The 14,287-nt window shown below is 33.8% G+C and overlaps 1 protein-coding gene across 9 annotated transcripts in view; it reads left to right on the top strand.

The window, feature by feature from the left end:
- Nucleotides 1-14,287, top strand: part of Qki (QKI, KH domain containing RNA binding) — a 148,107-nt gene that overhangs the window by 41,166 nt on the left and 92,654 nt on the right. For all 9 annotated transcript variants that reach the window (XM_087193527.1, XM_087193528.1, XM_087193525.1 and 6 more), the window contains exon 3: nt 14,107-14,223. In XM_087193527.1, coding sequence (XP_087049653.1) covers nt 14,107-14,223 — 117 coding nt within the window. The remainder of the gene's footprint in view (nt 1-14,106; nt 14,224-14,287) is intronic.

Raw genomic sequence — 14,287 nt, 5'->3', positions numbered from 1 at the left:
TTGCTGAGAAAACTTGAGGGAGAGGTATGTACTACTGGCAGGTAGTGGGTGGAGACCAGGGATGATACTAAACATCTTAAAATGCAAAGGTCAGCCTGTCACAATGAAGACTTGTCTAGCCCAAAATATCACTAGTGCTGAGGTTGAAAAACCCCACATTAGCTAATGAAGATACTTCATCTACATTGGGAAGTGGACTAGAATAAAATTCTTACTGCAAAATAATTGAAATTATCAATTGGCTTAGAGTACATGTCAGTTTTTGGTTCACCTCAAAATTGTCTGGAGAAAGAATGATAACAAATGTATGGCATCTGATAGAGAAGATACTTCAGTATGATTTTTGTGATTATGAGTAAGGAAAAAAGTCTGTTCGAAAGGAGCTCACAGTTTTATATGAAAGACAGAAGACACTGCAGTAAACCATTTAAGACTAGGTTTATCTTACACTGATAAAATGACACACATTCACGAAGATTAAAGTTACATTTACACCATCAAACTGATAATTTGTTTAAGTTTTGAAGGACTTGTTTGAATCCATGGAGATCTTACAAAGATAGATGGAATTAACTCTGATGAAAGTAAAAAGTGTTATGTTTCAAATGAATCAGTAATAATTGTGTCAGAAATGTGCCTAATTTTTGTCTTTGAGTCATTAGAAATTGTTTTATAGGAGGAGCCAGAGTAGTAGATAAGGTCCAAGTATTGGCAGTGTCTACCTATAATTAGCATTATATCCTCTGTATATTTGAACAGATTAGATTGCTAAACTCTTTGGTTGGGACATGTTTTGATGATTAAGTTGTAGTGAGACTTTTTCTAAAGATTTTATATGATAACTACAATTTTCTGATGTTTTAAAAATGGGTTTTAATTTTGAATAATACTCTTGAAAGGCATCTCTAGGGTTTAGGCCATTGTGATAACACGTTGTCAGAGGTTTGTGAGTTAGGTACCTTTTCAATTATTTGCCTCCAACTTAAAGGTCCCCTTTTGGCTTGAAGTATACTAAAATTAATAGTGCAGGTTTACAGTATTAATCATGATATTCTCTGTGGTCTTGTTTATAATACGGTTGAGTATCCCTAATCGGAAGAGCCTAGGTGCTCCAAAATTTCAAACTTTATGAGCATCACTTTCAGATTAGAATGTTCAGCTGGTAAAGTCTGTATAAATGTTCCAGAATTCAAAAGTTCATAGTCTGGAACATTTTTCTGGTCCTAAGCATTTTAAATAAGGATACTCAGCCTGTAATAATCTATTTTAATTGTGGAATGTGAATTGTAAATTCCCTTTCTATTTTCCTGGATTTGCAGATAAAATTTGACTCATCATAGCTTCTTGAGTTTGAATAGAGTTTTTGGGTAGTTTCCTTCTATATTTCATGATTGTTACCTGCAAGCTGGCTGTTCGGCTATTATTTGTTTTGGACGGATTATAAAAAAGGGGGCCCCCCATTATAGTTAGTTGTCTTTGTTTCATTGATTGTTGTGTCTTATTGTGTTGAAAGATTAACCAAGAGTCTTCAGGAGTCTTGATAAAAACGACTGTCTTGTTTGTTTTTCTAAATAATAAATAGACATGAAATCAGATATTAGTGATCTACTGTAATATCTCATTTCTTAATACCTGGGTTAATCCTTGATGTTTGCTAGGATATGATGCTAATTATGAATGAAAAATTAGTGTTTTTAAAACAAGATCTTCACATTAGTAGTTTGTACAGAAAACTATTAAAGATAGTTTTCTAATAAGGTTAGTACATACATTTATTAAGCAACATTATGAAGTGTTTCAGATTATGTAGTAACCTTAGTTTTTAATTTAGCAGTATAATTTAATAATAACAACATGTCGCTTTAGGTGTAGAAGCTGTTACTACGAATTTGAATCAGATAAATTTGGTGAAGGTCAGTTTCATGACTTTTTGTTTGTTTGTTTTTGGTTTGAGACAGGGTCTTGCTATGTAGTTCAGGCTGGCCTCGAATATTTGCATATACATAATATCTTGTGGGTAGGAGCCATGTGTGCACATGAAATTAATTCATTTATCTCATGACACACTCAGCCTGAACGTATTTTTAGTGGACCTGCATTTTGAGTGCATTGTCTCAAGAGGCCAGGTGTGGATTTTTCTCCTAGGCTCAAAAAATTTGAGATTCGGAAGCCTTTTGACCTTTTGAATTTAGGGAATGCTCAGCCTGTAGCAGGTCACCTGAATTTATTTTCCAAGGGAATAAAGTCATTTATACCTTCCTTTGATGTCAATTTCAGCAGAAATATACCTCAGTTTAAAAAAAAAACAAAACTTACCTTAACTTTACATTAGAGACATTGATATTGAACTTTTCAGCAACTAGCCTTAGAACTGTTAGGTAAATTTTTTCATTGGAAAAGCATAGTTTATCTCAACCCAGTCCTTTATAACAAAATCGTTCATGTATAGATGGAGAACTTTCTGAAATCTGTTTTTTTTTTGTACCAGGGATCAAATTCAGGACCTCACGCTTGCGAGGCAGGCATAGTGCCACTGAGCTAAATCCCCAGCCCTCTGAAATCTAGTTTTGATTACCATAGGAAACTGCTTTCCAGGGTTCAGAATCAATATGATCAATAAGCAACCTACCTGTGATGAACTTTAAAAATCCCTTTATTTCATCTTCATATAATTTTTCTTTATTATTTGGCAAAGAATTGGTTGAGATTAAAAATTCATGCAGTGCTGTTTGAGTTAAAGGATAGTGAAGGCCCCAGGTTCTCAATCCCTAGCAATAAAACAGAAAGGAAGAAAAGAAGGAAGGAAGGAATGGAGGGGGGATGGGAGTGAAGGAGAGAGGAGGATGGAGGGAGGAAATGAAATTCAAACATAATTCTTTTATAAATATTTGTGTATGATTTGTACCATAGGTAATAGATAATGTGGAAAGACATAATCTTTACTCTTGTCATATTCTTACAGCCATAGTCCATGTACAGAATACTGAGGGCCTGAACTAAGGCAGTGGCAGTTGAAATGAATAGAACAGATCATATAGTAAAAGCCTTAGGATTTCTTCATCTATTACATGTGAAAGGCAAAGAATGAGGGAAGGCCTTGGTTTTGTAATAAAGTATTTGTTTTATTAAGTAAAGAATACGAGAACAAGGAATAAAGAGTAAGAGATGGCAAGCTTACGGTATTAATAGGATATAATAATTAAAGCTAATCTAAGATGACTTGTCCATAACATTGTAGAACATTGAACAGAGAAGTGTAAAAGACAGTTAACAGTAGGTCAAATAGGACTGAAATAGTACCCTCTATCAACAGCTCACTCTTAGAGCTGAATTAATACTTATGGAACCTTATATAGAACTGATAATATTTCTGCAGCAACACTTAAGATGTCAGCTTAAAGTGCCTTCTTGCTCTGTGATTAGAAATACATATTTCATATCTTAGACTCATCTTCAGAGTCAGAGGTGACACTTGTAAGCTCGGTCTTTATTAAAAATAATTACATTCTCTTTGTTTTTTGATGGTGTATGTATTGTCATTGAAACTTGCTGAAGTAGCATCACATAAAGGTTTTATTCATATAAAAAGTTTAGTTAAAGTAAAAAGTACACATATGATGATGTTTAAAGCAGTGATTCAGTCAGTAAAACATGGAAGCATTGAGAGATGGTGTGGTTACCTAAAGTGGGTATAGTAATTACATGATTGTGATGTATGTAGGCAAGAAATTGTGAAGACATAGTTTGACTCATTCTGAAAGTAAACTTAATCTGAAGAGGGTTTTTATAAACTTAATATTAAACATTTAGGATGATTATCAGTGAGAAAATTAAATGTGTATTTGTGGGATTATTAGGGTATATGTGTAAGTTTTTTCCAAGACAGACATTGTATTAAATGTGTGAACTCTAGATTCAGTTGAGGTATCCTAGGATTTGGGCTGTTACATAACCTGTATTAACTATAGATGATAATGGTAACTGTGGTGCACAGTAGAAAATGTGCCCAGCATAGAAATTGACTCATTTTTGAATACTTAACAATCTGAGATATGTTGAATGACACAGTCTCTTACATTCATGGTTGTTTCATATTGAAATGGAAAGTGAAAATAATAATTGTCTTGTTTCTATCTTTGACTTTGTTCCTTGAAATAGAACAAACATCAGGCAGGTTTATTGAGAAATTATTTTAGAAATTTCTGACTGTATTAGTTTCTGTGCTGTGTATAATTTATTTATTGTATTCCCAGCTTTATTGAGGTGTTGATATATAATTGTGTATATTAAAGGTATAACATGATAATTTTGTACACATTGTGAAATATTTGCCATTCCCACCTATAGTGAAGGGGTTTCCCCTTTCCATATCCTTGCTAAAATTGTCTTTCTGATAATAGTTATCCTAGCAGGCTTGAAGTGATACCTCATTGTAGTTTTGATTTGAGTTTCTCCAATGATTTGTGATGGTTAAGCATTTTTTGACATGCCTGCTGGAAATTTATATTCTTCCTGGAAAAATGTCTATTTAAGTTTCTTGCCTATTTTTAAATTAAAAAAATTTTTTTTGAATTTTTTCTGTTTTGGGTTGAGTTGTTAATATCCTGATATATTCTGGATATATACCCCTTAATCGGTTGTATAGCTTTCAAATATTTTCTCCCTATTTTATAGGTTGGCCTTTCATTTTGTTGATTGTTTTCTTTGTTGGGTGATATAGTCCACTTGTTTATTTTTGCTTTTGTTGCCTGTGTGTTTTGTTTGTATACTAATTTATTGGTGCAGCTAATGTCAGCTTTTTTAACCCTATGTGTTTGTCTAAGCATTTTGTAATTTCAGGTCATACATTTAAGTCTGTAATCTAGTTTGACTTAATTTTTGTATATGGTATAAGGTAGGGGCCCATTTTATTGTTTTTAAGGTGGGGATTGAGTTTCTGATTAGATACCATCACACCAGTAAAATTGGGTCTTTATTCTTGATATCCTTGTCAAAATTAATTGATCATATATGCATGCATGGTTTTCTGTGCTTCTGTTGTATTCAGTTGGTCTGTGTATATGTTTTAATACCAGCCATATTGTTTTCATTACTGTATTTTTGCATTCTATTTTGAAATCATTTAGTGGGGTGCTTTCAGTTTTGCTTTTTCTTAAGATTGCTTTAGCTATTCAGGGTCTTTTATACTTGCAAAATAAATTTTGGGATATTTTGTTTTTCTGTTTATGTGAAAAATGTCATTGGAATTTTGATTTGAGGTTGCATTGAATTTATAGATTCCATTGCGTAGTATGGGGGTTGGATGGAATGGAATATTTGCATAGACTTTACTGGTTGGTGTCTGTCTTTCTTCCCTCCCGCCTGCCCTCCCTCTCTCCCTCCCTCCCTTCGTTCCTTCATACCGGTGATCGAACTCAGGTCCTTGGGCTTGCACAGCAGGTCGCAAAACCACTGAGCTAAATCCCTGCCCCTAGTTGGTGTTTTCTAATCTGAAGTGCTGCAAAATCTAAAACATTTTGAGTATCATGTTGCTGTTCAAAACATTGGAATTTTGGGTTTTTGTGTTAGGGATACTTGTGTTGGATGTTGTGTGAAGCACTGTGGAATTAAAAGTAGAGGCTGGTTTATTTATCCCTTCAGGAAATGTCTTGCAAGAGACATGTAGATATTGTAAAGCATGTGAGAGAGGTGGCTGGAAAGTGCCCTTTGGTGGAGGAGGGAAACATTTGTCTCTAGGAGTTCAGCACACAAGGTAATTGGAAAAGGACTACTTGGGGCTCGTGTTGTGGGATGAGGAGAATTTTGTCTTGTTTGGTGGAAAGAAAGAAGAAAAGATTTTCAGGAAAAAGAATTAAAAGTACCTGGCATTTTTACAGAATACAGTAAGTAGTACCTCAGTTCACGAAGTTAATTCTTTCCACAATTCTGGTCTCAAACCGAATTGAATGAGAACTGAATCAAATTTCCTCATATGGTCAACATTGAACTTAACCATTAAATTTGATTTGGTTCTTGTCCAGAATCATGGAATGAATTAAGTTGATGAACCACGGTAACACTGTAGTGAGTGTATAATGGCTTGAACACAGGGTTAATAGCAAAAGTAAAAGTAGTAGATTGGAAAGTAGTTTGGGATCTTTTAAAAGTCCTTGTGTAAAAGGTTTCTAACCATATACTATCACAGATATTGTCATCTTCTTGTGTTATAAAACCCTGTTGACCTTCATTTTTTAAAAACTTGGTTAAATAATTTTTTTCTAATTTTTATTTAGTGTCTACAAAAATAATCGTGTCACCTGAGTTTGTTTTGAGTGGTATCAGCCTTTTACCCATTCTGTATCTGTACTCAAAGAATGAAAATTTGCATATCTTAATTCACATGGCACAATTTCAAATTTTATTTATAATGCCACACTAATTTCTTTGTCGCAGCTGATGTTTGTGCCTTTACTTACAGTTTTGTAAATTTTTTTATATAGCACTTATAATTCATGTACCAAGAATACAAATGTTTTAAAAGGACAACATATGAAAGGTTTTGTGAAATGTGTTCTTATAGTAATTATGTAGCATAAATTAGTTATTTCTGCAGGAAAAATACTGTTTTTAGCCTCTCAATTAATATGAATGTAAGAAAGGGATATTTATTTCCCCCCAAAATATAAGACATTTTAATATATTATTCTGGTTATTTTTAACTAAAAACAATTGTCCTTTAAAATAGTCACTACTCTTCCCTCATCTTAAATACTTAACACAAAATAGACTCACTAGTATTGACTAGATTAAAAGTGGCCCTTTTTTGTCATGTACTAAGTGAAAGACTTTATTAACAAATACACACCCTTTGGGTGTGTGTATTTAATATATACTGTGTTACTTATGTGACAGAGTTTGTAAAGTATGTATCTAAAATCAAAGTAGAAACAATAGGCCAAATATTTAAAAGTAGATCATCAAGTCTCTTGTGTAAAAAGCAACCCAAAGATGTGCATATTTTTTAATAGTTGTGTTTTTTAATTCCAAAATTTTCAGCAGAGATTATGCTAACAGTTTAGAAGTGTTCTATGGAGATACATTTGGAAGTCCACGTTTTATTCTTGGTTTTGATAATGGGTGTCACTGGAGGCTTTATCTTTAATTGTAAAATTCTGAAAAGGTTAATGGAAAGATTTTTTATAATTTACATTTTATCATTGGGAGAAAGCTATCACTTCCATTAAGAATGTTGTAAGCAGCAGTGAATAGCAGTAGATGTGATTGTTGTTAAACAGTTTGGAAATTAACATGCTACCTGGCAGAAATAGGTTAGCCACAGAAAAGGTCTGGACTTAAACAGCAAGGCTAATGAGGTCTGTTTTTTTGTTGTTGTTGTTCCTTCCTTCCTTCCTTCGTCTTTGTCTTTTTCTTTGCCCCTCCCTCCCTTTTCCTTCCTCCCTCTCTCCCATTTCCTTCTTTTGGCTTTTAAAGTTGCGCTTAGCTGTGGCTGTTTGAAATGATTTTCTGTGAAAGTGTTGTGACATTGTTTTAATTGAATGAAGCTGCAGAACTGGCATGATAAATCAACATAGAGTGAATTTTAATGCAAGGCAAAAGGATATTAACTTGGAAATTGGTTGCAGTAGACAAAGCAGTTGCTATGATTAATTTTTTTTTCATTCTGTATTTATAATATTTTCAGAATGATGACCTTGGCAGTTCCAATTGCATTAGAATCCTAGTGGTACGCACTTTAACCTACTTGAACTGTTGTTTTTTGGGGGGAGCAACAGCAGTTGGTTTTTAAGGTTAAGAAAATTCACATTTTGGTTTTGCCTTGTTTAAAAACATTTTTTATTCAATAAGTAATAATAGTAAGGATTAATTAGCTGTGGTAGAAGTCCTTCTCTCTCTGGGTGGTCATAAAGTATAGACCAACTGATTTGACAAAGGGCACGAGTCAAAACCATTTGCATATTATTCAATGGCTAAAGTATCTCCATTTCCAGTGCATTTTTCCAGACCCTTTTTGGGAGGCATGTTTTAAATATCTGATGGATATTTAGCATATGAGTTGATTTGGAAAAGGATTTATAGAGTACAACTGTAATTGAGAAGTGGCTGGAGGGCTACTTAAGAAATAGCTAAATACAGAGAGGCAAATAGAAGCAAAAAACATTTTCATATACTTCTCAGGAGTTTCTTTTAAATCCCTGACATTTTACTTCATTCCTTACCACCAATCAAGCCTTGAATAAATGTTTTTAAATGAATTTGAAAATGAAAGGCCATTGATTCTCCATTCTACTGAAAAATACTAAAGCTGAACAAAATTAGTGGTGATATATATATATAAGTCTCTCTCCATGTTGATTTGGGAGACTCTCTCCAGGTTGATTTGGGAGAACAGGGAGAGTACTTTTAGAGAGCCCCTGACTGTATAAACAATCTAGGTTAAGAAGTTTCAGAGACATTGGAAGATCTAACTGGACTTGAACAGGGGACCAGCCATAATGAGACACCACCCTACCCCTTCCTTCCAGTATTCCAGTATGTATATGCTCCACACTGTCTGAAGCTGTGTTAAGGCTATATCAATTTAGATTAAAAGACAGCTTCTTAAAAAGTGCCAGTGGATTTTGTGTCATTGAGGTCAATAATTCAGGCCAGTCGAGCACCTCTAGTGAAACAGGATATAATGGTTTTACCCAGAGACCCCACAAGAATGTAACAGGTAGCTAATTTAGGATTCTCAGGAAGCTAGATGATCAAAGATGTAAACTTCATTTTTGGGGTGTCTTTTTCTTTTTGATATGTTTGCTGAATCCAAGGAGGGCAAATCAGAAGCTAAGCTTTGGGCAACAGAGATTGAACTCTACAATCTATGCACTGTCCTCTTTCCAGGGTTTACAAAATTTAGGTAGGGGGCACTGATAAGTGTGCGCTGCAGGTATAATTTTCCACCCAGTATGACCCTGATCCTCACAGAGACTGTCATGACTAAAAATTGTCTTAGTAAAATTATGTTGAGGTTATCAGGATAACCTGAATTTAGTTGCTAATAACTAAATATAGATACCCGGCAGAAGCTAGCATATATCTTCTGTGGAGGAAGGTAACATATCTTAAGCCTTATAGTATTTCTGTAGGTCACTTATTAACTATATTGTCTGGTACACTGTAACCTAACTGTACAAAAAGCAAGATAGACATTAACAAAAATCTGAACAAATAACAAAAAAGAAAAACAGCCCCATAGAAACTCTAGATACTAGAATTATCATACATACATTTTCTAAGAGCTGTGTTAACTATATGGAGACAAAACACTAAGCAGAGGCATGGAAATTATAATAAAGATCCCTCAACTAATATCAACTCAACAGTTGGATTTGACAGATTAGGAGCAGTTGAAGAGAATTAGTGAACTGGAGTATATAGTTCACAAAATCCTCAGCATCAAGAGGCTGGACAACACAGGAGGAAGTGTGAAAAATAAAAACTGTATGAAAATGTTAGTAGTACTAAAAAGAGAGATTGAATGAGGCAGAAGCATAGCTTGAAGAGTGTGGTTGAGATTTTTTAAATTTAAGAAATAAAATCAAGGACACATTAAACTGCACCCTAATTGTGATAACTATGAAGACAGAGCACACCTGGACACATTATATTTAAAAAGCTGAAAACTAGTGATGAAAGGGATATCTTAAAAATAGCCAGAAGAGAAAAAAGATTGCCTTCACAGGAGCAGTAGTAAGCTCATTTCTCAGAAGGAACAGTAGAATCGTAAAGACAGCATCTTTAAGGTGCTGCAGGAAAATAACCATTGAGCTAGATTTCCGTGACATCTGAAACTGAAAACAAGACATTTTCATATCAGGATATACTAAAGGATATCGTTCTGGCAGAAGAAAAATGATTCTAGTTGGCAAGTTGAACATGCAGACAAGAATAAAGGACAACTAAATATTCAATATGTTGGCTACTTTAAATGTATTTTATTTGTGCAAAGTGTTAATATCCTGTTGAGTGAAAAATATAGGTAGTGTTTGAAAAATAAGTAGTGGAATATAAACCAGATTGGGAATAAGTGGGATTATGCACTCTGGGGTTTTTGTATGTAAAATGAGTAAAAGTACAAATGAACATTAATGTTTTAAAGCATGTTTTAACCTATAGAGTAAATAAACGTGATTTTTCAAGGTGTAATGCAAAGGAAGTAAGAAAACATGCTCATGTGTGTCAGCCCTTCCCTCCCAACCCACATGGGCACACACAAGTCAAGAAAAAAAAGAAAAAAGAACATTAAAGAATTAGGACATGTAGAAAATATTTAGTAAGATGGTAGATATAACCATGTAGTATAAATGGACTGATACAAATTTCAAAAATTGACAGATTGGATGAAGAAACAAAACTCATTTAAGTGCTGTTCATAGGCATCTTATTTAAAATAAAAAGATAAAAATAGATTGAAAATAGTAAGTAATGGAATCAAATACACATGAAAAGTCAAAAATTTGTATCCATTTTAATATTTCAGAATATGCTTTAAGGGCAAAACTCACTACTGAAAATAAAGACAGCTACTTCATAATGACAGAAAGATAAAATTTTTCATTTGTATATGGCAAATAGCATATCCTCTAAACATATAAAGCAAAAATAGAAGTAAAAGAACAAATAAAACTTATAGAGTACTTGTCTAAAATGAGCAAGGCCCTAGTTGGATCCCCAGCACTGCAGAAACAACCAACTTAATCATAGTTAGACTTTGCATTCTTTTCAAGCACTCATAGAGTATTTATGAAAATTGATTGTATCATAGGCTGAAAAGCAAGTCTGAAAAATATTAAAGGGACCAGTATTTTAGATAGTGTATTTTCTGATTACAGTGTAGAAAACTAGAAATCAAAACTAAAGATAAGCAGAAGTTCTTGTATTTGAAGTGAGAAAAAATTTAAATATTCAGTAGCTAATTATTTTTTTTACCTGAGTTGTAATGAAAATAGTACCTATGAAAACTTGTGAAGTACAGCTAAAAGCAGTGTAGAGATACATGTACATCTTTAAATATATGCATTTTTTTTTGGTACCCAGGATCGTACCATCGGTTCTTGCGCTTGCGAGGCAGGCGGCAGAAGCACTGAGCTAAATCCCTGGCCCTATACATTCTTTTTTAAAAAGGGTACAATAAGTAAACCATCTACTTCAAAAAAGTTGGAAAAACACAGATTAAACCCAAAGAAGTAAAAGGAAAAAAGGCAAGTAAGTCAAAACCAGAGAAGAGAATCAGTATATCATCTAACTACTGCTGCAAACTGTACCCTCAAAACTGTAATACTTAAACCACTTTTTGACCTCTTCCTGCTGTGGCTGGGTTCAGCAGAGTAGCTCTGGTGTGTATCTGTAGTTAGCTGTGTATCAGCGAGGCATTTCTGCTTTGGAGAGTCGACTGGCTGTGGGCATTGATGATTACCTAGCCACTTGTTTTTCATTCTCCAACAGGCTAGACCAGAGTTCTCTACATGGGAAAAATAGGGCTTTAAGAGTGAAACCACACAAGGCTGTGACATTCTTTTAACTGGCACATTATTCCTTCTATTATCTTGTATTGACCAAAGCAGAGCACAGTGCTATCCTAGATTCAGGAGGTGGGAACAGGTGCGCATTTACATTGCAAATGAAAAAAGAACCACGAGAGGGTGGAAAATTGTGGCCAGTTTTGAAATCAGTCTACTCTAGTCAACAGAAGTAGGTATTTTTGGAGAATAGTCAAGAAAAATGAAGACAGATAACTCATAGGAGTAAAAAAAATGGATATCACTACAGATCTTACAGATATCAAAAAGAAAACGAGACAAACTGAGTCAAAAATTTGAAAATTTAGACAGTATGGACATATTTCTACAGGGTATCAAAATTGACCATACCAAGGAATAGAAAATAATGAATTAAACCAATTCTATAATTAAAAATCTTCCACACAGAAAACTCTGGGGCTACTAGACGGCATTATCAGTACATTTACTCAGTACTTTTGGAATAAATAATATGAGTCTTGTGCAAGCTCATCTAAGAGGAGAAAAAGAGGGACTACATCCCAATGTTGTTTTGAGGCCAGAATAACTTTGTTGCCAAAATTTGAGAAATAGTATTATGAGAAAGCAAAACTGTAGGCCTGTTCCACTCAAGAATGTACCTTAAAAAAAAATGACCAAAATGCTAGGAAACTGAACCCAGTAATTTATAAAGAAAATAATGCATCATGATCAAGTCGAATTTATTTTAGGAATGTAAGGTTGGTTTAATATTTGGCAGTTAAGTCACTATAATCTAGAAAAGGCTATCTACAGATTACTTAAGATTTCACAGTGAACTGTTAAAAGTCTTTATTTTAAAATCTGGAATTAGTAAAAGATGATACATTTTTATTTGGTTTGGATTGTAAGGTTTGTTTCCAGTGCTGTAAGAATAGCAAGAAGAAATGAAAATTACATAGTTGAAAGAAATAGAAGTATCATTATTTGCAAGTGATACATTTTCATAAGTAACCTGAAAGAACATACAGAAAATTTATGAGACACAGTAATGAAGAAGCAAGGTTACTAGGTACTAGGTTGATATATGAAAGCCAATTATGTGTTCATATATCATAAACAGAAAATGACAAATGAGGCTTAGGTTTAGCAAAGAAGTAAATGAAATACTTTGTGATGAGGAATTGGGTAAGAACATAAAGGCTTTGAATTTGGGATCTTGTTGAGGTAGATCAAGTGCCTGAAGTTGTGGAGACTCAACTTGGGGTTAAAGAAAGTTGCATGAAAATCTCCTGGGGGAGGGTGGAGGAATGATCCTATTTCAAAGGATGAATATATACCACTCACCTTTTCATCTGAGAATCACTTTCTAATATGTGATAGTGTAGGCGTGCCACACTATGAGGCAGAGTGAGAGCCAGAGGGTGAAGGAAGTACCCAGCTTAAGTCTTCAGAACAGTGGACTTTCTAGCCTGTTACTTTTATGTAGTGATACACAGATAAATTTCAAGGCAAGAAAAGGGAAGCTGTATAGGTAAGAAAAAAGACTTATTTGATTAAATAAATGAATGAATGAATGAATGAAAACCACTCTCCTGAGGTTTTTTTTTTTTTTTTTTTTTTTTTTTTTTTGGTACCGGGGATCGAACTCGTAACCTTGCGCTTTCGAGGCAGGCGCCGGACCCACTGAGCTAAATCCCCCGCCCTAGTCCTGAGTTTTTGTAGAACTGATGATAGGGACTCATTCTTTGATTTTTTAATGCAGATGACATGGGAATGAGGAAAATAACACTTCTCAATATTGAAACTCAGTTTATTCTTCCCATTGGCCTTTAAAAAAACTTGTACTATATATGAATACTAGAAGTTTCTGTTGAGGATGGCAAATTTTTGTTTATACTATTACATATGTCACTGTGTTATTCATAGAGTTTGGATACATGTGAAAATAGAAGTATGAGTTAAAGTTAGAAATGGAAAAGTGACAGAAAAATAAGAATTCAAGCATAAAATTGTCTAGAAAATGTGATGGAAAATGTATACTTACTCCCAAGGTTTACACATTTAGTACAAGGTCAAACCCAGGTTTTGACTTACGGTTTAGCAGCCAAATCAGAGTTGTAACTTTTCTAGTTAAAAAATAAAATCCAATTTCTCCCCAAGGATTTTAGTTAAAAGAGTGACCACTACTTACCTTAATGAACAAACAGTTCCTTCAGCATTATCATTTGGAAGAGACAAATTTTGTAGAAACTATTTACATTCTTGGTTTATTTTTTGTCACTTTTTTCATATACTCTGGTATATATTACACATTGGTGGACAATTCAGTATAGCACCTGTGTTTAACTCAATTTTATTCCTAATTCATAGGTTGTATTAATACATAGGAAAGTCTCATCTAAGACAATGAGTTAATAAATAAGTTATTCCCAAACTTGGCAAGAAATTCATGAGGGCTCTAGATTTTACTTCTACTTTACATTTTAAAAAATTTAACTTTTTAGCATATATACAGTATGCTTGAAAATCATTGTAAGAGCTGTACTTGCAGCAAGTGAATAATTTATGACTTTTTTTTCCTCAGTTTAATTTTGTAGGGAGAATCCTTGGACCGAGAGGACTTACAGCTAAACAGCTTGAAGCAGAAACTGGATGTAAAATAATGGTCCGAGGCAAAGGCTCAATGAGGGATAAAAAGAAGGTAAGCATTGGAAATAAGGCTGATTTTCATGTAAATAATTTACGCTTTTGCATCCTAGTAAGTT

This window comes from Heterocephalus glaber, unplaced genomic scaffold (assembly GCF_053883595.1).
Source record: "Heterocephalus glaber isolate CG9 unplaced genomic scaffold, H.glaber_assembly_v1.0 deba00001593, whole genome shotgun sequence".
NCBI classification, from domain to species: Eukaryota; Metazoa; Chordata; class Mammalia; order Rodentia; family Bathyergidae; genus Heterocephalus; species Heterocephalus glaber.
The sequence above is the reverse complement of the archived record's forward strand: the minus strand, read 5'-3'. Positions and strand labels throughout refer to the sequence as shown.